Below are 23,265 nucleotides of genomic sequence, written 5' to 3'. Positions count from 1 at the left end.
ACACGTGTATTTGACTTCATGATGTTCAAAATTAATCAGTATCTCTGCCCTCCTCCCTAGCAATTTTTTAGGACCTTAGAATTCTTGAACTTGGTTTACTCCATCATCTTCCATGTTATTTTTTCTAATATTTTCGTTCCACCTTGTTTTGATATCTCCTTACAAGTCACTAGTATTGTCATTGGTTTTTTTTTTTTAAATAGATTATATTTTTTAGAGCAGTTTTAGGTTCACAGCAAAACTGATCTGAAGGTACAGAGATTCCCCATATACTCCCTGCCCCCACCCCTTCCTAACCTCCCCCATTATCAACATTCCCCCACCAGAGTGGCACCTTTGATACAGTGGATGGACGTACACGGACACGTCATACATAAGTCACCCAAAGTCCAGAGTTTATTTTACAGTTTACTCTTCGTGTTGTACATTCTGTGGGATTAAACAAATGTATAATGACACGCGGCCACCATTAAGTGTCACGCAGAAGGTGTCACTACCCTCAAAAGCCTCTGTGCTCTACCTGTTCACCCCTTCTGTACCCTCCCTCCTGGCAACCACTGATCTTGTCATTGTCTCCATAGTTTTGCCTTTTCCAGAATGTCATCTAGTTGAAATCATACAGTATATGGCCCTTTCAGATTGGCTTCTTTCACTTAGTAATGTGCATTTAAGGTTCCTCTGTGTCTTTTCATGGCTTGATAGCTCATTTCTTTTTAACACTGAATAATAAATACTCCGTTGTCTGGAGGGACCACAGTTCACCAATCCATCACCTACTGAAGGAAACCCTGGTGGCTTTCAGGTTTTGGCCGTTACGAATATAGCTGCTGGAAACATGCATGCGCAGGTTTTCGTGTGGACATAGTTTTCGGGTTGGGGTTTTCTTAGCCTACACACAGACTAGAAACTCAGAGCTCCGGCCTGTTCAAGGTGAAAGAAAGTCCCTGGTTTTTATTCTTCAGGCATTTTTTTTCCCCCTCCAAAGACTAGTCAGAAACATGTGATTGTCCCTTGTCTCTCTGTGATGCTGGATGGATTTTTTTCGTTTCCACTCTTCCACATTAGGACACAATTTCGTGAATCTTACATTTATAGAATTTCATCTCCTGCCTCGGCGGTCCAATGCGTCATCTTTGCATCCTGTCATAGTAACACCCAGGATGTGTCCTGGGACCCTTGTTAATCCTTAGGCAGCTTCTGAGCTGGTTTTGGTGTTCAGGCTCTGGCTTATTGCTGCTTTATCATCAATTGTCCCCTTTCTTTGTTGCAAGCTCAGCTCTGCATTTAAAACTTTCTGTTTGTCTGTTTATTTCATCCATCATTTCTATGTGTTTGTGGAGGGAGATTTTGGTTTTATCTCCATCTTTAATCTTGCTGGAAATAGACATATCTCTAGTAGAAGTTTAAGTCTGCAAAACATTGGTAGTGACGTCTTTTCTGTAGTCATTTGCCAGGTCCTGTGTGTCCCAGGTTCTGCCCGGCAACAAGCCATTCTTCCACGTCACTTCCTAGAGCTTCAGGGACTTCGATCTTTTTCGAGACTCATGACTTGACCTTTCCGTAAATTTGCCAATAAAATGAAAATACAAACAAATGTTCACGATCACCAAGACTGACCGAAGAGGCAGGTTAGGATTTCTGTTCTGCTGTTAGGCAGAAAGGGAACTTTTGAGTGGGGACTCATTTTATTACCGTTGAGTTCATTCGTGAATGTTTTTGAGGTGTGAGCATGTGTGCTTTCCCGTTCCACCTTGCAACTTGGAGAAGGCATGCCTTGATAATGACCCTGGGAGGTGTTTTCGTGTGAATCCATCATATTCAGGACCATGTGTTAGGGAACTCACCATTGCAGTAGTGTGTGTGTGTGTGTGTGTGTGTGTGTGTGTGTGTGTGTCCTGTTAACCCTTTCATGGTCCCACGGCTTATTTGGTGAGTGGCAGGCCATTAGATGTCCAGCTGTAGCTGAGCTCAGCCTGCCCTATGAAGGACCAGTCTATGGGAAAAGCCCACATCGGCTGGTCCACATTTCTCACAGGGTGGCCTCTGTTTCCGTCAGGATTTCCTGGGATGCTAAGGGGGAAAGAACGAAATGCTTATGCTCTGCTGCTGATTTGCCGAAATCAACTCTCTGGGGACGGGGCCAGGGAATCTGCCTTTTCAGATTCCCCAGGTGATTCTCAGCGCGAGCATATTTGTCCTGGGTGCCCGCAGTGAGGTAGTGATGGTGAAGCCAGTGCATTCCTAAGAATCGTTGAGGTGAATAAGCTACCGACAGGGAGAGATGTGGGGATTTTAGTTGTTTTGTGTTGGGGCGTGGTGTGGGAGAGGCAGATTCGGTTCAAGTGGTTTATCAAAAGTGTCATCTTTGGAGATGACTTTTTTCGGTGGGAAGGAAGGGGATGGTTAAAAGCCACTTAGTGACATGAAAAGAAAGGGGGAAAAGAGGACAGGAGAAAATCTAACTCAGCATTAACTTCTGCAGCGTTTATGTTAAAACGTTGCCTGGGTTTCAGTTAAACAGGGCACGTTCTTTCCCATCCCTGGTTGATCGTGGGTTGCCATGGCAGCAGGCGCACTGCTCACTGTAGTCCCCCCTGCTACCTGCCTCTGCACGAGCGGTCCTACAAGCTCCTCTAAGCTAAGACTGACTTCTCTGCAGGTCTGGGCTACAGTGCATCAGGTGGGACAGACTTTGGTGGGGAGGTGAGCACTTGCCATGTCAGGTGGTTTCCGGTGGGTAAATGCTACACTTTAATAAACTTCAAGGAAATGTGCCAGGCAGCTGCGTCTCGGTTGGACTTTCTGGTCCTGCTCACGTGCTTTGGACGGGACTCAGGGACCGGAGAGCGAAGGATCTGCAGGTTATCCCGTGGGCAGAGCGCACCTCCGGGCCCCTCCCCTCGGTACTCTCACACCCGGTGTCTCTCCATGGGTTTCCCTTGAGTCTGTGGGTCCTCCCGGGACACTTTCCATGGGCTTTCCGCACTGACATTAGCCCCGAGGTTTGGTTTGATAAATGGGGGAGATTATGGAATCTGTCATATTAAGAGAAGTTGTAAGACAAGGAACACGTTTTGGGCAAAAGATGACATGTTCCATGTGGTGTAAGATGAACAAAATGACGGTAAGACCCCCCCCAAGTGAAGATTCTCGGTAAACAGTTGTAAGAGGTCTGGGCCAGACATACAAGCTTGCGAGTCCATTCTTAATGGGTTTCCATTGTGTTTTCCTGGATCCTTCTTTCTCCCCTAAATTATGTTCCCCAGAGTGCCTGTCACACAGACAGATGCCTGAGCCCTGCCTAGATCTACTGTGAGTTCCAAGAATCTGCACTTAAAAATTTCTTTTTAAATATGATTTTTATGAAAGTTATCAAGCTGATATTTCTTTTCTTTTTTTAAACTTTATTATGGTACAAATGCTTAACATGAGATTTACCCTCTTAACAAATTTTTAAGTGTAATTATTTTTGACGGTGCAACGTCGCACAGCAGATCTCTAGAGCTTTTTCATTTTGCTTAACTGAAATTTTATGTCCATTGATTAGCAATTCCCCATTTCAGAAATATGGAACGCCTCACCAGTCTGGGTGTCAGCCTTGAACAGGGACCATATGAATCTCTGTATCTTTCCAATTTTAGTGTATGTGCTGCCGAAACGAACAGAAGAGTCAGCATTTTGCTCAAGCTCCCCAAGTGTGGGTTTTTGTTGTCATTCATTCATTGATTCATTTTCAGACGCTCAAGTTCGAGAACCCCTGTGAAACTCTGAACTTGGCCTGGGCTCAGTGAAGGTGCACAGACTGCTCTCAGCGCATTCACGTGGCCTCAGCCTCCCTTTTCTTTCTGTGTAATAAGAGCTCTGATGGGAGTTGAGAGTCACTGCCGCTCCCTCTTCCAGCCCTGTGGTCCTTTTTCACATTCTGAGTGTCAGCAACGATCTCAGTGTCCCTCGGACTGTCACGCCTTCTGAAGCCTGCATTTTCAGCAAGGCATTTCTGCTTTTAGCTGAAGCTGAAAGAATACCGAGCTCTCACCGGACACGTCTCTCCCCTTCTGGGAACTTCGGCTGGGTGGCATTTGTTTTCCCAGTGGGAGCCAAGCCATTCTTTGCGTGTCCCTTGGGCTTGTCTCGGGAGACACAGGCTGAGAAAGTGTGTTCGGGCAAATGTTTCTGCTCTGCCCCATTAAATCTCACCATTTCACCAGGCGGGGCTCCCCCTTGAACACCAGGGCGGCCTCCTTTGTCCCCACACCGATTTCACGGATACGTCCCACTCCATTTGATTTCTCGTTTCTTGTATTCCTACTATCTCAGAACCAATTGTTTTCTTTGCTCTGTTAGCTTCCAGCCAGCTCAGGTCAGCTCAGATACCTTTCCTTTGCCTGTCAGTCTCCCTTCTGACCCAGCGCTCCTGCCTCAGATAGCAGAGGGCTCAAGAACTGGGCCTCCCCACCCTGAGATCCACGCGGAGCCCTGTCCAAGGCAATTGGGCATCTGGGCATCATGCCCCACTGCGTTCCTGGCACAAAGACAGCCGCTCTGAAGACGTGGTGGCCCCCAAATCTTAAGCAACAATGGTGGAGAAAAAGATATGTTTTCCTAGCTTGGAGCTGCATTCTGATGGGTTAGTTTCCAGAAACTAGTGTTCCTCCTGGCCATTTCCTTTCGTACCTGTGTTTACAGTGAAATCTAGGGAGTAAAGAGTGGTGTCAGTCTTCACGGCACTTAGCTGTCTGAAGCTATTTCATCAAGCCATTAAGTTTCAATTTCCAAGGTGACTTGCTGAAATACACACACACACACACACACACACATACACACACACATTAGGTTGGTGCAAAAGTAATTGCGATTTTTGCAATTATAGTTAACCTTTTAAACCACAATTACTTTTGCACCAACCTAGTATGTATACATACACACAATTTTTGAAAATATTAAATCCGAAAATGGGAACATAAGAGCTTAATGAAATAGCATCAGATATATAATACAAATAATATATAGCTGATGTATGCGTATGTGTGTGCAGGTACCATCCATCCATCCGTCTGTCCGTCTGTCTACGTATCATAATTTCCTCTGGATGATAAGCAACCACCCAGCACACTTCACGGATGCTCGTGACCTACTTTGTCCCCGTCTCCCTGGTTGTAACATTTTTTAGGAAGTGCAAACTTGTATTAATGTTAGCCGGAATTAAGCTACATTAGATAAGTAAATCAACTATTGAAAGAAAAGGAAAGAAAGAAAAGGAAAGCTGCTTTGTATTCCTCAGTAAAATAGAGGGTCTTGCAGGGTACTTGCCCCCTCCTTTTATTGGCAGGAAGTCTGTTATCTTTCGCAGCAGGTCAGTCATCCTTTCTGAAAAGTTGAAAATGTCAACATGATTGTGGAATCTTAAAAAACCTTCGCTTTATATCCGAGTTCTGCTCTGCAGACATGGAGAATGGGGATTTGATGGTACTTGACATTCCTTACCAAATCCCCTTATGAACTGATTTTTTTTTCTCCTCCACTCAGGACCTGCTGCCCTTTTGGATTTAAGTCAAGAATGGATTAGGTGTACTAAGTATGCCATTAGCCTTTCCTTTATATTTTCATAAATGTAATGCGAGTTCTTTGTGGGAACTGCCGAAACCCGGTTTGTGTTGTGCTTGATATGTGCCAGCCAGGGAGGCTCCGCCCCCACTCTCATCTGCTCCCCACAAGGGCCCTGTAGGGTGGGTAATAGTATCATCCCCGTTTGGTAAGCGGGGAAACTGAGGCACAGGGGTATCAAGTGACATCCCCGAAGATGCATAATCAGGAAATGGTCAGGTGGATGCGGAAACAGCTGCTTTACAGTGAGTGAACCCAGGTTCTTATTCCCCACAACCACTCTTCGCTGCTCCTTTCTATGCAGTGACACTTCGAGCTCTTTGTGTCATTCATGACCTTGGAGAAAAGGGAACGAGAACCCTGAAGAGGTGAGAAAAGAGGAAAGTGCCAGAGAGCCTGCCGTGGACTTTCCCGTGTCTCCCTGGTTTGTGCTCACTGGAGGGCTGGCCGCCTTCAGCCAGCGTGCCAGCACCTTTGGCTGTGTCTGCCCTGCCCCTGCCCGCCCCCTCCCACCGCCCATCCTTTGCTTTGATTGACAGTCCCCAGAAGAGATTCAAAGAGCGCTTCACATCAAATAAATTGGTCGTCATCAGCATGTGACACATATGTGCATATTCTCTCTCCCTTTCCCCTCTGTCACACATAGACACACAGACACACACACACACACACACACACACACACACGCCATGTGGAGGCTGAAAAGGTGAGTAAAAAGAAACCTTTGGGACTCACAGTCGCTGTAACTTTCTTCCCCGTTAATCCTGGTGAGGGAAACAGGTGGCTTGGTTTGCTGAGGAATCACGTTTTGCTGACTTGGCGAATGGGGAGGTGGTGGCAACTGGCGAATTGGTGTCTGATCTGGCTGGCATTTCTACCCTCGTGCCTCTCTGGTAACGCCGGCCTGTCAACTTTCCATGTCAACTCCCCACCCACCAGTCAAACCTGGGCAGACCTTTGCCGGAATACGGTGTCATGCGACTCGTGTCCTTTCTCATGGAGAACACCCAGCTTGGGAGAGTGGTTTCCTTGATCCGTTGGGACCCCATTCTCGTAGTTGTTTTTCCTTGTAGTTCGGGTGGCTGTGCTGAAGGTTAGCCTTGCTCTCTGTCTGAAACACATTAACGTTTCTTGAACACATTAACAGCACCAACATATTATTGCTAGGAAATATTTACCTAATTAAGAAAAGAAACTTTTAGAAGCGACATTTAGCTGCATTTACACGATGAGTACCTTATTTGCATCTCCGTGATGAGCTCATGGCGCTGTACTTACTGGCCCACGGTGACTGACACTGAGCCCACCTGGCCCAGGAATGTCCATTAGAGCACTGAGGTGGCCTCACCCCTCTAGCTCTGTGGGCACTGCTAACACAGGGTTCTTCTCTACCTCAAAGAAGACGGGTGCGTGTGCCCGTCGCAGGTTCTCTGTGGCAGAATACACTTTGTGATGAGCTCCATTCTCTCCCCCAGAAAAGGGACGTTGTCTGCTGACCCTTGGGGAATGCTGTGCTGTTTGCTCCCACTACTTCCATTCTGCACTGGAATTTCTTCCTGGTTAGTAAGCTCCTCCATTGAGGTACAACCCAACTACCGGTCGCAGCCCCAGCTCGTCCCTTGTTGTTCTCCATGTGATTTTCTTGAATGTGGTCAGTGTCTTGGAGCCTTCAGTTTCGGTCAGGAAGGGCTTGCCACACGTGGGAAAGGGGGCACCTGTGCCCGTGTGCACACGCTGCCTCTTCACAGGCTCCTCTGGGTCCCTCCCTTCCTGAACCTGCTCTTCTCTAGATAGGCTTTTGGACTGAGTTGAAATGTGGGTGACCAAGGCCTAGGACTGGCCAGTCAAGAAGACTGGCTGCTTTGTGGGCAGAGGGGTTCACCTGGCCCCCTTTCATGGCCAGGAGACCATTGTAAGGAACCGGAGATTTACGAGGCTGGACAATTCAGTTCGTGAGCTTGTTGCACCGATGTTGCTAACCTTTTTTTGGTATCAGAGAGATTATTCATTATGAATTTGTACCAAGTGGACAAACAGTTAACCAAGTTTGCTATTTGGAAGTGCTGAAAAGGCTGCATGAAAAAATTAGGCGACCTGAATTTTTCGCCAACAATTCATGGCTCTTGCATCATGACAATGCACCAGCTCACACGGCACTGTCTGTGAGGGAGTTTTTAGCCAGTAAACAAATAATTGTATTAGAACACCCTCTCTACTCACCCTGATCTGGCCCCCAGTGACTTCTTTCTTTACCCAAACATAAAGGAAATGTTGAAAGGAAGACATTTTGATAATATTCAGGTAATCAAGGGTAATATGACAACAGCTCTGAAGACCATTCCAGAAAGAGTTCCAAAATTGCTTTGAAGGGTGGACTAGGCGCTGGCATCACTGCATAGCTTCCCAAGGGGAGCACTTCGAAGGTGACTGTAGTGAGATTCAGCAGTGAGGTACGTAGCACTTTTTCTGGGATGAGTTTGTGAACTTCATTATCCGACCTCGTACGTGGGCAGAAGCCTTGGGTGAGAAGATGGACTCGAGTCTGGGCCTGAAGACCAAGTTCAAGTTCTCTTTGCCCTCAGATATCTATTTTGTTCTGTAGCCTGGGGCGAAGCCTGCAGAGCTTGCAGTCAGTTACCCAAAGTCTGCTAATTACTTTGGAATTACAGGGTTCTTGCAGAGGCCAGGGCTGGGCAAAGCTTGGGAAATACAAGGTGGCTGAAGAGTTGAGACGCTCCTGGGGTCTGGAGGTCACAGGTGCTCCAACGAGGTTGATCTTGGAAGGGTGTCTGGTAGCATGGGCATGAAAGGGGGCAGCCTCAGAGCCGCTGCTGGGTGAGACCCTGATGCTACGTGACCCAGTGGTTCTCATTCACCAGCTGGTGGACCCGCTGCACCAGCTCCACCCCAGAGCCGTTTGCAAAAGCCAGTTGGCGGGCTCCACCCTCCCACCTCCCGCCCCGCCGCCAGAGATCCCGATCCAATAAGTCTGTGGCTGAGGCTGGGTATCTGGATGTTTTTAATTCCCCAGGTGATTCCGACGTGAGGCCAGTTGTTAGAAGCACCAATCTAGCCCTTTCAGGAGACTTTCCTGATAGCCAGGCTCCTAAAGCTGGCGTATTCTCCCTGGAACTTCTTCCTGTTCTCACTTGGCCATGAAGAGGCAAACCATAGTGAGCACAAAGTACAACCTGCAGCCAAATCTGCCCCAATACCTGATTTTGTAAATAAAGTTTTATTGGAGCTCAGACAGGCCAGCTCATTTCCATTTTGTCTCTCGCTCCCTTTCTGGTACAGTGGCAGAGTTGAGTAGGTACGGACCGTGACGGAATGACCACGAAGCCTAAACTATTTGTTATCTGGACATTTACAGAAATGTTTGCTGACCCTGATCTGTGTGTCCATACAATAGGCATTTGCATACACAAGTGTTTGTTTGTCAGTAGATGGGATATTTTGGAATGAGCTTCTTAACCTTAAAGACGACCAAAACTCCTTACAAAGCGTTCTGTGTAGATGGGTGTGGACATTTTTCTGAGCAAGAGCATCCATTACGTTTCGTTATTCATTCCATAAATATTTAAGTACCTCTTCTGTGCCAGGCACTGTACGTGGCACTGTGGTAGAATTGTGAGCAAGACAGACTCAGGCCCTTTTCTCATGGTGTTTATGGAGGCATCAAACTGGTAGACCATCAAACTGACAAATCAATGATACACTGGAAAACCGTTAAATATGATGCTATTATGGAAAATTAGGCTGCAAAAAGACACCCTACCCCATATGCGTGTTCTTTCCAATACAGCATTTCAATTGGGCTTCCAGAAGGCAAGGCTCAGAACCACTCCCAAAAATAACATTTACATCATGGAATTCTTAGAGCAAGAAATATTGGCCCTTTTAAGTTCAACCAACATTTGGCCAATTTTTAAGTGGTGATGTGTTATTCCTGTCCAGCTAGCTTTTATTATTCTAAACACCAGAGCTCACTAGAGGCCTGGAAGCTAACTGGTTATGCCTGACCTTGAGATGGTTTGGACAATAAACATTTCTCCTAACAGGAAAAAAATCTTGAGTGTGTATTCTTAGTTCTGTTTGGCTGCTGGTAATTCTGCATTTGCACATCTTGAGCTCTGTTAGCTCAAGGAAATTAGGTAGAGAACCATTGATCTGGGGAATATATAATGATGTAGACTATATCATTTAAAGTCATGTTTCAAAACAGTGTGAGCCAATTGAAAAATTGTATGTGTGTGTGTGTGTGTGTGTGTGTGTTCATGTCTACATGTACAGTATAAATATAAAAAAAGATTGTCAGGATTTTTTAAACACCGTCACCTCTGGGTGGTGAATGATTTTTAGTTTTTCTTTGTGCTTAGCAATATTTTCTGTATTTCCTATAATGCATGCAAATTTCTATTTTGTCAGATATTATTTTAATAATTTAGAATAGGAGAATAATGCCTTTTATTTGGGGGCACAAAGAGATGTTGATTCCTGTGGGAAAATGAATTTGCTCCTCCTTTAATGGACGTTCCTTATTCTGTGGACAGTTGGGAAGTGTTGTCTCTGAAATTCATCTTGAGGACGCTCTCAAGGTAGAATGGAATTCTGTAAACACTGGCCCTGGAAACAGCCAGTCTTCCCTACTCACCGGGGACGAGTGACCATTTGGGCCAGCTGTGTCCAAGGCTGTCTCTGGAATCATAGAATGTTAGCGCTAGAAGAGGCCCTGAAATCTGCCTGATTCAGCTCATTTCCAGTCGGAAGAAGCCAGACCTTTAGAGTTTGGGACTTTCCTAGGGCTGCATGCCGAAAACTGAAGATAGAGTTGACCTGAGAATTCTGTGCCATGGATTTCATGCACTTAGTTGTGTCTTTCTAAAGGGAGAGGAAAATCTGGGGCATATTTAATGCAGAGTAGTACAGTGAAGGCAGGCATGTCTGAGGACATGAACAAAGCTTCCCCATGGCTGCTTTCCCCTGCGCTTTCCTTCTCTCTCTCCCTCTTTCTCTCTCTCTAGCTGCTTAGCTCCTGAATCCCTTGACCATGTTTGGGACTCACCCTTCACCGCACCTTGGATGTCTTGGCGGAAGGCAGAGCCTGCTTTTCAGGATAGAGGTTGGACTTCCAGCCTCTCTGCAGCTACAGGTGACCATGGCCTGATCGGTGAGATGGACCTGGTAGCAAAGGGGGCATTGGTTCCAGTAGGAGGGGCCAGCATTCAGTGTCAGTGACCTGCGCTGGGGCATTTGGTGTCTGGCACTGAAGATAGAGGTGCTGCCCCAAGGGGGATATGGTGGCATTTTGTTGGTGGAGCAGGAAGTCCTGTTCTCCCTTGACCCTGTCTGAGTTCTGGGATGGGTTCTGTGGCCTCCTGGGTCCCCAGAACCTTCTGAAGAAGGTGTCGGTTTCTGTTGCCCATTTTGGGACTGTGCTGGATAAACTCTCCTACTGAAGCTGGACGTAGACTCAGACTCTCCAGTCTCAGTTCTCCCACCTCCTTGTAACAAAGACAAAAAGCAAAGCCTACGTCTTCATGCATGCGCTTATCTTCTTTTTTGTTGTTATCTCCACCGAGTGTCCTGTGTTCGAGCATCACTTGTTTGCATACCCCAAAAGAAGGAAATCCATAAAACAAGAAATGTTTATGGAATTGTAATCTCACGTAAACCTTTTCAGCATCACATTTTCCTTTGTTATGCAGCCCTTGACAAAAGAAGGATTTTGTTTCCCTGTTGTCGTTTGCAGAATGTAATGCTATGTGTTAATGTTGAGACTGTGTGTGCTCTCTTGATTGTAGCAGCTAAGAGTTTTCATGGATGCTGTTCTGTTTTGATTCCTGGTGACTCCTCGGACAAGAGAGGAAACAGGAAGTATAAATAGAGAGAGGGACTTAATAATAAATAGACTTAGCGCACACATAGACCCTGTATAGATTAGGGAGGATGCGAGAATGCCTTGGTTTGGGGGAAATTATTTTTCTCTCCATTGTGTTACTGCTGGTTGCATTTCTGTGTTATGGCCCATGTCCTCTCAAGCACAAGGTGGTTTTTATTTGATGTAAAGCAATGATGGTTGTGAGTCCTTTGCAAAGTTTTTATACCATTAGTGTTCTCCAAAATGCTCTTCCTCTAATGTGTGCTGGACTCTTGAAGCAAATGTCATCTTTTGCTGGTGGACCCCCCCCCAAAAAAAAAGATACGACATCTCTTTCCCACTGGGGTGTTTGCACTGAACACACACATGCGGGGTGAGCTAAGAACTACCGAGACGGCTTTGGAGCCCACCCAGGATTTATTTTTAGACCGCAGTCAGTCAATCAGGAATGAGCTCATGTGGATAAAATGGTTGTTTGTGCCTTTAAAGTAGAAAACCTGACCTGGTACGTGGACGTTTTAATCTTACGGGAAATCGGGGCTCTGTTGACAGAGTAGAAATCATTCCCTTCCTTAGATATTTGGAATGAGCACTGTTTTAGTGGGTGGTTTGCTTCATGGATGAGAAATCTTTAGCTAATAGCAAACCCATCTCTTCCTGTGCTGTACATTTCATTTTTACCAATTATGCAGATCTATTTGTGTCTCTATTGTCACTAAGCAATTGCTTATTCATAAGCATCAAAGGTAAGGCGTGGATTACTTTCAGTGCCTGGAGAATATATGAGGTCAGACAATTAAGTTCGTGAATTCACCCTAGAAAAAATGCTATATACGTCATTGCTGAATATCACTACGGTCACCTTCGAAGGACTCCCCTTGGGTAGCTCCCCACGCCAGCGCCTAGTCTACCCTTCAAAGCAATTTTGGAACTCTTTTTCTGGTATGGCCATCAGAGCTTTTGTCGTATTGCCCTTGATGACCTGAATGCCATCAAAATGTCTTCCGTTCAATATTTCCTTTATCTTTGGGTAAAGAAAGAAGCCATTGGGGGCCAGATCAGGTGAGTAGGGAGGGTGTTGCAGTAGTGATTTGTTTACTGGCTAAAAACTCCCTCACAGACAGTGTCGTGTGAGCTGGTACATTGTCGTGATGCAAGAGCCATGAATTGTTGGCCACAAGTAGGTCATCTAACTTTTTAATGCAGTCTTTTCAGCACTTCCAAATAGTCAACTTTGTTAACTGTTTGTCCATTTGGACAAATTCATAATGAATAATCCCTTTGATATCAAAAAAGCTTAGCAACATCGTTGCAAAAAGTTCGTGAACGTGATTGTCAGACTTCATATATGTATTGACTGAAAAGACGGTATTGAATCTGCCCCCTTACACAGGCAGCCTGTGACCCTCTGATAATCGTGCAACTTGTGATTTTTAGAACAATCAATGGCGATACCTATGACAGTCACAAAGATGGTAAATAAGTTTATTGTCATGTTTCTTAGACTCCAAATGCATTGCTGCCTCAAAGGTTAGTAATTAAGCATGATAAATACTGCAGTTATCCTCCTAGGAAGCTCCCCTGGTCTCTAACGGGATCTTTTCCTGCCCTGGGTTATACTGACGCACGCAGTGCATCCTTGAAAGGTTGTACAGGGAGACGGATGTGGAGCTGCTTTCAGAGGAGAGGACGATCAGTTTGCCAGACTTCTCTCTACCCAGAACTCAGACCCAAAACTGGGCACGAGTAGGACTGTCCGATAAAGCGCAGGATACCAGTTCAATTCAAATTTGAAATGAACAATGAATACTTTTTAGAATAAGTATATCCCATGTGATATTTGGGACATACTTCTACTGTTTGTTTTATCTGAATGTTTGCTGTATCTGAAATTCAAATACAACTGAGCACCCTTTCTTTTTGACTTGCTAAATCCAGAAACGCTAGCAAAGGGTTGTGGGGACAGAGTCCCAGAGAGCAGTTTCCAGGCTCTCGGCCTCACGTGGAAAGGTGCTGGCTCGGGTAGTAGATGCCCATCAGCTGTGACTAGTTGGCCGTCAGCTGTTACCGGTTAGCCATTAGCCACTGATATAGCTGCCGTGGCTAAGCTAGCAAGCGTGGAGTGTGGATTGTGGATTGCAGAGAGGTGGATTGCAGTTAGCAAGTGAGGTTGGTTTGCAGAGAAGTGGACGGCAGGTTGCGGATAGTGTACCTCCTGCTTCCTGTGTCTTTAACCCAGCCGCCAGCGAGACTATAGTGGTATGACTCCCCTATCTGTGGCTCCATGGGTGTTCCTTTTTGGCCTCACCATGTCCTGCGTTCTTGTGTGGGGAGTGGGACCAGAGACCCCGCATGACACCCTGCATGACAGGGTCCTGTCCACACTAGATTCCTTTTGCTATATGTACTGTTTGCAAAACTGCTCTGTTACTTGCAAGAATCCCAGGGTTGTGGGGGTGAAGGAAGACAAGGAAGAAAGCTCAAAAACATCCTTTGCTTTTGAAAAGATTGATGTTTCAGTATTGAGAGAGAAAAGTAGCTCTTGAGACCAGACCAGGTAGCGGCATAAATAAAGCAGATAGCACGTTTTTAAAATGGTACTATGCTGTTCTGAGGACTCTCCAGAAGGAGTTTACAAATGGAGGCTGAAAATCCGACTTGGCCAGGTGGATACAGCTGTCTGACGTGTAATCATACCTGCGGCTCCCAGGTAGATCTCATTAGTCACTGACGAACACATGGATCACAGGAAAATTACCTGTGTCTGTAAGGAATTAGCTAATTATCTTATTACCTAGAGGCCTCATTTGGACAGAGGACCTTTCACAAAAGAGGGGAAAAAATATGCCTGAAACTATGAAAAATGTTCAACTTCACTTGTAGTCAAAGAAAACACAGATGAAGGGAAATACCGTTTCCCCCTATAAGTGGACACGTTTATTTTTAAATGAGAAACACCCAGGCTGTCTAAGAAATGGCATGACCTTTCTGGACCTTTCTTAGACAGATGCATCAAGGTCCTCTCTGATCAACAGTTCAACTTCTGGGAACTTTGTCCAAATTTCTGATTGTTTATATAGGTTCAGGTTTTGCAGTGATACTGACAGGAAAAAAAAAATAGCCTAAATGCCCAATGGTATGAGAATGTAAATAACAATTTGTATAGTGTGAAGTGTTTGTAAGGATTTCTCATCACCTGGGGGAAATGCTTCCGTTGTTTAGTGGGAGCAAAAAGCCGTCTGTAACTGTGCGTCATGATATCTCAGTTATGTGAAACCCCATGAAAACGCATGGGAAGAAATCGAGCAAACTCGAAGTAGCCTTTGTTTTAGGTGCTGCAATTATGTGTGATTTAAATTTTCTTCTGTTGCACACATTGAGGTTTTCCAAGGCTGCTTGAATATGCATTCATATCTTTATCATCAGAAATGAGGTTCCTGGCAGGAGTATTTTACCTGGGGCACTTGCTCCATGGCAAGATGGATTGAATGGCTGGCCAGCCCTGCCTTGACCCCTTAAACCACAAAGTTTATTAAATTGATGACATTTACATGAAGGCTCTGCTGTCAGCTTTATGCCAGGAGTTCACAGTGCAGCATATATGTTGACAGTTCAGAGGGTTTCTGGAGCATCTCATTACACTCCTGGGTGAGTGAGTAGCCTTCTGAGGCTCGGAGAAGTGAAGGAATTTCTCCCGGGAAAGGCACCATTTCTCCTTCCCCCTTTCCAGTGTCTCTTGCCTAACGACGTACTGCATCACATTGCCGCCCTACAGCACTGCCACTTTCCCAATCCCTGACAGTTAAGTCACATCTCAAGTGCCCGGTGGCTTCTACAGACAGCAATTAATACAGAAGTGTGGAAGAGTCAAAACCATCCCCTTGAAAAATCCCTTTTCTCCCTGAAACCACCATACCTGGGCTCCCCAGAAGATCCAAAGCCAAGAACTAATTTCTTTCTTTTTTTCCTCCCTCTTTTGACTGATGCCTCTCCTTTTTTGGGAAATTGAAGCCAAAATTACTTTGAAAAGGTAGCAGGGGAAGATGGAAAAGGAAGCCGTGGGAAAAGGAAGGGAATTGCCTCTTTATTTTCAAATGCCTGTACCTTTAGGTGCATTTGTAAAATGCACGTGTGACACCGCACCACAGTCGTTCAATTTTAGGAAGCCAAGCGGGCAGTTAGTTCCAGTCAAGCAAGTGAAAGATTTAAGGATCTTTGCACAAGGGTTCCCCATCTGCATTGGGAATGTTTCCTCACGTGCTTAGCTGTGTCCTGGGGTAGATCAGCCCCTTTCGCATGTCCCCATGCTGTATACAGATTGTGAAGCCATAAAACAAAGAATTCCTACAAGAAGTCAAGACTGGAGCTTGCCCTGAGTGGATGCCCGTTCTCAGTGGGAGGGAGCAGAAAGAGTGTACCCCCATGTGGCAAAGGAGAGGCACAGCATCTATTAGCATTTGGAAAAGAGTTCCCAAACTTGCGTGAAAAGGAAACAGTTTCACAAACGACAGGCTTAGAAATAAACAACATGCCTTCATTAAAAACTAGAGTTACAAAGGCTAAGAAATCTAGACAATATTTCTGTAGTTTTAATGAAATAGGTAGAATGTGAAACTAGATTAAAATGTATAGTCAATAGTAATAGCTAACGTTAATTGTGCTTTTCATGTGCCAGACACTGTGCCAAGTGCTTTACGTATATTTTATTTCTCATAATAACCTTACTAAGTCAGGTATGATTATTAAACCCAGTTTACCAGAAAGGCATTGAGGCATAGAGACAGCATTTGCCTGAAGTCTTATGGCTAATGATTGACAGAGCTATGATCTCACGGTTGACAGAGCCACGATCCCACAGTTGACAGAGCCACAATCCCATGGCAGCCAATGAGATCCAGCATCTGTTCTTGTCATCATTTGCATTGACGGCTAATCTTCAAAGCATAAACGTGCATGAACTGAACAAGGATAGGGACAAATGACAGTCATTGTGTGAGGGATCTTGGGATTTTTTTCTCTTTGGGAAATGGTCTTCAATGTGGTTATGTTTACAGCTTTACAAAAGGGAAACAGAGTGAGAGTTGTGGATAGGTTTAGAGACAGTCAGAGGCTTTAGTTTTGAATGTGTCTGAGCTGAGGGGTCTTCTGCTGAGACTGGGAGAACCACTCTGGCTCTTCCTTAAATTTCCAAGTGACTGTCAAGAAGGACCTCCGTGGGCTTTGGTTTCTTCATGTGCCAATATTGACGCTAACCAATGTTGAACAATTATTTCATGTTCAAATTCAGCATGCATGATGTAAAGGGAGGCATGCTGATGCATAAATGATGAAAGAAACTGAACGGAATTCTTAGCAAGCACTGCCACACTCGTGGGTGACTGAATTTCTTCCCCCCAATTATTCTGATTCTCTGGAAAACAGCAAGGGAGGGAAAATACAAGTCAATGCACCCTCCTCTTTCCCAGCTCTCAATCGGCCTTTTGATTTTATTTGTGCATATGTAGTACACAGTGAATATACCTCACCGACTACTCTTCATTTTATGTTTTGTAAGAAGCATTTTTCCAGGGATTTGAAGTTTTCTGCCCTTAACCGATGAGGATTTGCCTGTTCAACCAAATCATCTCCAGTGATATCTCGGGGATGTTTTTAAAGCTCTCATGGCTGGTGACCTGTTCATTAGTATTGCCGTATTCACTGGAGGCCTACGTTTCCATCCTGGGGCCTGTTAGATTTAGTCACATCATCACAGGGACAGAAACCCTGCCGCGTTTCTGGTGGGACTGGGTCCGTGGGTCACGAACGGAAAGGTTGGCGAGGCATTTATCCAGGAAGATGTTCTCAGTGTGAGGTCCTTGAATCCATAAGGATTCACAAATTATTTTAAAATCATCTGTCAGTGTATTTGTTTGTTTGTTGCTGGCGAGAAGATCACGGCTTCCACCGTACTTTTGAAAGCAGTTCCTGACCCAACGTGGTTTAGAGCTGCTGAGACTTCTGGGCCTTTCGCTTCACAGGGGAGGAAATCAAACCTTGGGGAGGGGGCTTCCCCAGGCAGCAGGGTTCACTTATGGCCCCCTGGCTTGTGCCTGCTGGATCCCTGGCTGCTTTGTCTCTATGATACAATGTGCTAGGACAAGTATCATGTCCCTTGTGTGGGAGAGAGAGGAAACCAGGAAACAGATGCGTCACGTAAGGTCACCCCCTGATTCAGTGGGAAAAGTGAGACTTGGGTTGGCCCCTCTGTCCCACTGTGGTCTTCATCCTCAAACGCAGTAACGCGGTGCCCCTCTGGCGAAGACGAAGTGGGGGGACGGCAGGCTGAGGCCCAGCAGTGGGTCCCTCTTTGTGAGTATTCTTAGATGCCTGAGTTTACATTGTACAACAGCTTTTAGATGATGATCCACTTTGAAGGGGTCCCTTCCTTCCTTCCTGAAAGAATTGTAAACGCGGTTTGCATGCTTGGTGTTGCTAAGTATTTCCAACTTGCAGCTGCTTTACGCTTAGAAACAGTAGGCCTAATGGCTTAAAAAAGACGGTTTCCATGAATCGTTTTTAGGTTTGTCTGTGAGTGGGAATGATGGTACGAGATTTCCCCTGAGTCTTTTCGGCCTCTGATGTCACTCACGGCCAGCTCACTGGACCCCCGCTGCCACCTAGCCATCTCTGAACTAAACCTCTGGGGTTTCAAGCCCCTAAATGTCGCTGCTGTGACTGCTCCCACTGTCCTTTTTGGCGAGCAAAAGAGCAGGTCACCACTTTACCCCTCCACCCCCAATTAACCCCAGGACCTGGTTAAGAGGTGGCTTCTGGAGGCAAAGGGCCTTGGCCTGACTCCTGAGCTCTCCTGGAGGATGTTGCCACTTGGGGCAGTCACTCCATCCACCTCTCTGCTCTTCAAGTTCCTCATCTCTTAAAGGGAATGATCTCTACTTCACAGGCTTTTGTAAGGATTGAGGCTTCTTTAAGGTAAGTTCTCACTGTCACCTACTAGCCGGTGTCACTGATGTCGCTTTCCATTTCTGAACTTGACATCAGCTGATCCATTCCTAAATGTCCTTCCTCTTTGCCCAGTCGTACTTCAGAAGTTCCCAAACCTTCCCTCTTTCAGGAAATCTCCTGGGTTCTGGGCACTCGGGCACACTCCTGCACCCCACACCAGGGGTGGGAGTCACCTCTGTGAAGCGGCCATCCTTTGCTCACGGCCAGAGCATTTTCCCTGATGGCGTGAGATGGTTAAACCGGCCTTAGCAGGAGAGACAGCAGGAAGAGTGCTTGCTCAGGACGACTTCCGCATTCTCTGTCATGATTTGTTTGGACTCATTTTCCTTGCTGCAGACTCATTACTGGTGGCTTATCTCACTTTGATGAGTACATCAGGCGTTCATACGCTCCCATTTCCCGTTCTGAGAAGGCATGTCAGTCGTCACCTACTGGGACCCCAGGGGGAGGCCTGCATCTTGACCTCAGTTCCTGACCCCGTAAGCTCCTTGGTGCTCCCATGAAACCCACGTACGGAGCCGGAACGTGCTAACGGTGCTCCCGTCTCTTCCACTCTCACTGCATTATTTGCAGGAAATGCAGAGTCCCGTCCTTTTGGTGATAATGACAGAAAGAAAGGCAGCCTTCAGTGCTTGTTAGAGACGGCGTCGCTCTGCCCCTTAGATTTACAGGAATTTATTGACAGAAAGACCCTTCTCCCCTGTCTGTCATCTCTTAAATTATGAAATTCTAAAGGAAAGAGTCGTGGGGGAGGGGGCGGGGTCGCTTTGTTGTTGTTTTGGGCCCTATTAGCTCCCACTGGGGAGCGTCTAGTTTGGCCCGTGCTCTCAGAGGGGGGCCCAGGGAGTCAGCAGGGTTCTCTGGCTGCTCCAGGGGCAGCTGTGTGCCCTCTGCCAGGCGTGGCTTCGTTCCTGCACAGCATTCCGGCCGGCTCTGCCCGCATCTTCGTGAGCTTGAAATCCCAGGGGTTTAGTTCAATTTCCCTAACAACCTCTGCAGCCTGAGTTGTTAGATGTCAGCAACTTAAAATGTACAAAAACATTCCCCCCACGTATATGCAGCTACTCACACACGTGTGCAAATATACACGAAGGCTGTCTGATACCTGAGGCAAGAAAAATGGCACCCTGTGTGGCTAACACACACACACACACACACACGCACACACACAGACGCACACACACACACACACACACACACACACACAGCAGATATCGCACAGTGGGTACTTAGCTTCGCCTCGTGCCCATCTCATCTGGAGGAGTTACCATCCGACGGGGGCACTGGTGTTCTCCAGAAGCCAGTTTTGTGCGTTGTGGTTGCTGACCATGGGAGGGCTGGCAGACCCAAGCTTCAGAGGGTCAATAAAAGGCCCCTTCTCCCTAATGGAATGGAGTCAACTCTTCCAAAGAGACAACCAAATGGGATGTACGGAAGAGTGAGTCCACTCGCCCGTTGGCATTTTCTTAACTCTTCTCTCAATTTGAGTGAGCAAACACAAGATGAGTTTCAAAAGACGTGTGTTTTGTCGTCTCCTGTTTTTGAAATATAAAACAGCATTCCACTTAGGCGGGTTCATCTGAAAAAGGAATCAAAGATCCGGTCAAGTTCATAGAGCCCCCGAGAGGGTAGGGTAAACGGCCCGCGCCTTGCATTCCAGCCAGGAGTGAGGAGAGGCTGGCCAGACGCCCGTGGGCAGGGATGAAGGAATCCCCAAAGTTGCCCCTTGTTTCTTAATTTGATTTTGGGAAACTTTTTCTGCAGCTTTCAGCTTAGAAGTGAGAGTTCTTTCACGAGTGGAACATATGTAAATAGAGAAGGGAAGTAGGACAACCACAGAGTTGCCTCCTAGCCTTCAAGCTGATTTCAGTGAGGGGTGTCCCACAGCAGAGTGGAGTATCCATCAAGCTTTGGCTGTTTCCTCCAGCCTGGGAGCCACATAATTTATCCTCCAAACCAGGATACTTCCGAGAGTGAAAGGGCCACCGGTAAACCTCCTGGGACAGAGAGCCACAACTGGGCTGTGTGGTGGGTCTCCTAAAAACGTGTTCTGGTACCCTGACCGTGATGTCTGAGTTATGCTTTGCATGTCATGCTCATTCATGACAGAAAGACCCTTCTTTCCACTCAGGCCACCATGTGTTTGTGAGGTTTGCTCGAGACCCGCCACCTTTGGAAGCCTCTCCCACAATCCATCCGTGCTGTGAACCGCAGTCCGGATGCCCCGTCTCACCTTTGTACTGTATTTCAGATCCAAACATTTTACCTCCATTAGGAATAAACAAGGAACCCAGGAGACCTTAGGCATCTGGGACCATCTGGCCCTAAGAAGTGACACCCTTCAACTATATACCTGAAAGGGAATCTTTAAAAGGAGGGTTAGTTCGTGCGACTTAAGAGTTGGGTACTGTAGTCATCCCATGAGGGTCAGGATGTCATACGGCACCCAGGCTGCCATCTGTCTGTCTGTCTGTCTGTCTCTGGCTACATGGTTTCCCATCTCTACTTGTCTGTACCTGCTTCCCTCTGTCTATGTGTCAAGCTGCTTCCTTGTTCCATTCTTGCACGGTGCGTCGTGCGTGGCTGCCCTTCCATGGCATGACCTTTTGCATTCAGGACCCACACTTGAGGCACGGGGTCCCTCCCCATTCCAGTCCCTCATCCCTGGGGAGAGAATCTGATTGGCTGAGCCTGGCATTTGAATCCGTTCCCAATGAGTCAGTGCGACCAGGAGAGCTGGGTCACATGAGATATAATTTTGTAGAGCTGTGGGAGAGAAGGACATGTGACAACAGCCACACTCCCCACATACAGCACTTACTCAGCACATCCAGTCACTTTCGTTCAGTCTCTCATTTGGTCCTCACAAAACCCCTGTGGGAGAGGTACTATTACCCCATTTTATGAATCAGGAAAGTAAGGCACACACAGGTTAATCAGCACCGCATGGCACGGCTGGTAAGTGGACGAGTTGGTAAGTGAGTCAGTCTGTTTCCAGAATCGGTGCTTCTGATCACTACTGAGTATTGCTTCTCTTAAGTAGGCCGTGCTAACGTGCCCCATTTTCATCTTCTTTTACGCTTTTTAATATCTGTACATTGGATACTGAATATTCAGTGAATGAAATGTGTGCTGAATAAATGAATGAATGAATGAAGAAGGGCACAAACAGGAGACCATGAGCCCATTAGGAAGTTAGGAAGTAGCCTCCCCCCGCTGCTTGGCCGAGTACCAGTGCGCTCATTTTCAAAGGACTCTCTCGCCTTGTCCTTCTGTTTCTGCTCAGACAAGAGTGAGAACGGCGAGGCGTATCAGAGGAAGAAGGCGATGGCCGCGGACCTTCCCGAGGCCCCCGAGGCCCGTGGGCCATCCCCCGCGAACCTGGCCGTGCCCGATAGCAGCAGCTGGAGGAGAATCGCGCTGCTCATCTTGGCCATCACCATCCACAACATCCCAGGTGAGGTCGTGCCAGCTGCCTGAAGGGACCCACCCTGCCTGTCAGCTCAGGCGGCGGGCGGGGAGGGGGATGGGCAGTCGTGATGCGGCCGGAAGCGCAAATCTTTTCTGGACTTTATTTTCGGGGATTGATTCTTCTATGGGAAGACTTCCCGTTCCACTTACTTCAGACAATGCCATCCCTGTTTCCACCAGTGCGTTCTTGTCTTTACATATTTGATACAGCTCGTTTGGAGCATAACGTCACCCCTATTGCACGATTGCTCTGGAGGGCTCCTTCCGTACACACGGGGTCTCTGGATCTGCTTCGTGCGCTTTTAAAATCCTGAATTCAGTACAGTTTGATGTTCGTCTCACCTTTCTTCATGCGGGACGTCGTCCTGACGTGCCCTTAGCAACCTTTTCCTTTTAGCATTTTGGAGCCACTGGGTCTGTGTCTTTGCATCTATTTTAATTGAAAAACAAAGAGTACTGCTGTTCTATTTCAAAAAATAATACATGTTTCACTTAGTGTAACTCGAAAACACTGATAATAATACAAAGAATAAAGCTATTAAAAAAATAAATTGAGGGAACCTGAGGAACTCCTTGGGTTCCATTGTAGAATTGCAGTTCTACTATTTACTCACAAGTTTATCTGGACAAGTGACTTGAGGTTCCCTCGGTTTTCTCATCTATGAAATGGGGATAATGCTACTGCTGAGATAACGGAGATGTTGTTTATAAAATAAACGGCACATATTTTGATAATTAAATAAGATGCTATACAAGTATATATGTGCATATTTTACTTCAGTACTTGGGCTATCCGAGCATTTGAAAATCATAGTAACTCTTAACTAGCATTAATAGTATTCCTGTCCTCCTTTCCAGCTGTGACTTCCTCCGTCTTGAGTTCTTAAACATTCTGATCCATCTTTCATTGTTTTGGAACCAGCGTTTGAGAAATAACGTTGCTCAGGCAGTGTCCGTGCGTGATGTATTACCTGAGTCCTTGAAGAGTTCATGATATCAGGCGGTGACCTTATTACAGGCGCAGTGACTTGAGTGGGCGAAGCTGGCTAGAGGCACATGTTTCTCTTCAGAGGTCTCATAGATGTCATTCCATTACCTTCTGGCTTCATACTGTGGAAGGAAAGCCCACAACCAAACCGAGCTTATTCCTTTGTGGGCAATTCAGTATTCTTTGGTTTGCATGATGAAGATTCTTCTTTTTTTTTTTCTGCACTTATCTTTAAAGAATGTAAATGTCAATGTTATACATTCCAGACTATATTAAACCTGCCGAAAACACTGTGTCCAGTCACTTTTGAAGCTCAGAT

At 46.3% G+C, this 23,265-nt stretch overlaps 1 protein-coding gene and 1 non-coding gene across 5 annotated transcripts in view; one reads left to right on the top strand and one right to left on the bottom strand.

Moving 5' to 3' along the window:
- Window positions 1–23,265, top strand: part of SLC39A11 (solute carrier family 39 member 11) — a 297,599-nt gene that overhangs the window by 153,418 nt on the left and 120,916 nt on the right. For all 4 annotated transcript variants that reach the window (XM_033091150.1, XM_033091152.1, XM_033091151.1 and 1 more), the window contains one exon: window positions 21,774–21,944. In XM_033091150.1, coding sequence (XP_032947041.1) covers window positions 21,774–21,944 — 171 coding nt within the window. The remainder of the gene's footprint in view (window positions 1–21,773; window positions 21,945–23,265) is intronic.
- LOC117014183 (U6 spliceosomal RNA) lies at window positions 3,562–3,663 on the bottom strand. The gene has a single exon (XR_004421474.1). It is a non-coding gene; the product is annotated as a U6 spliceosomal RNA (small nuclear RNA).

The sequence above is a fragment of the Rhinolophus ferrumequinum genome, chromosome 21 (genome assembly GCF_004115265.2).
Source record: "Rhinolophus ferrumequinum isolate MPI-CBG mRhiFer1 chromosome 21, mRhiFer1_v1.p, whole genome shotgun sequence".
Classification (NCBI taxonomy): Eukaryota; Metazoa; Chordata; class Mammalia; order Chiroptera; family Rhinolophidae; genus Rhinolophus; species Rhinolophus ferrumequinum.
The sequence above is the reverse complement of the archived record's forward strand: the minus strand, read 5'-3'. Positions and strand labels throughout refer to the sequence as shown.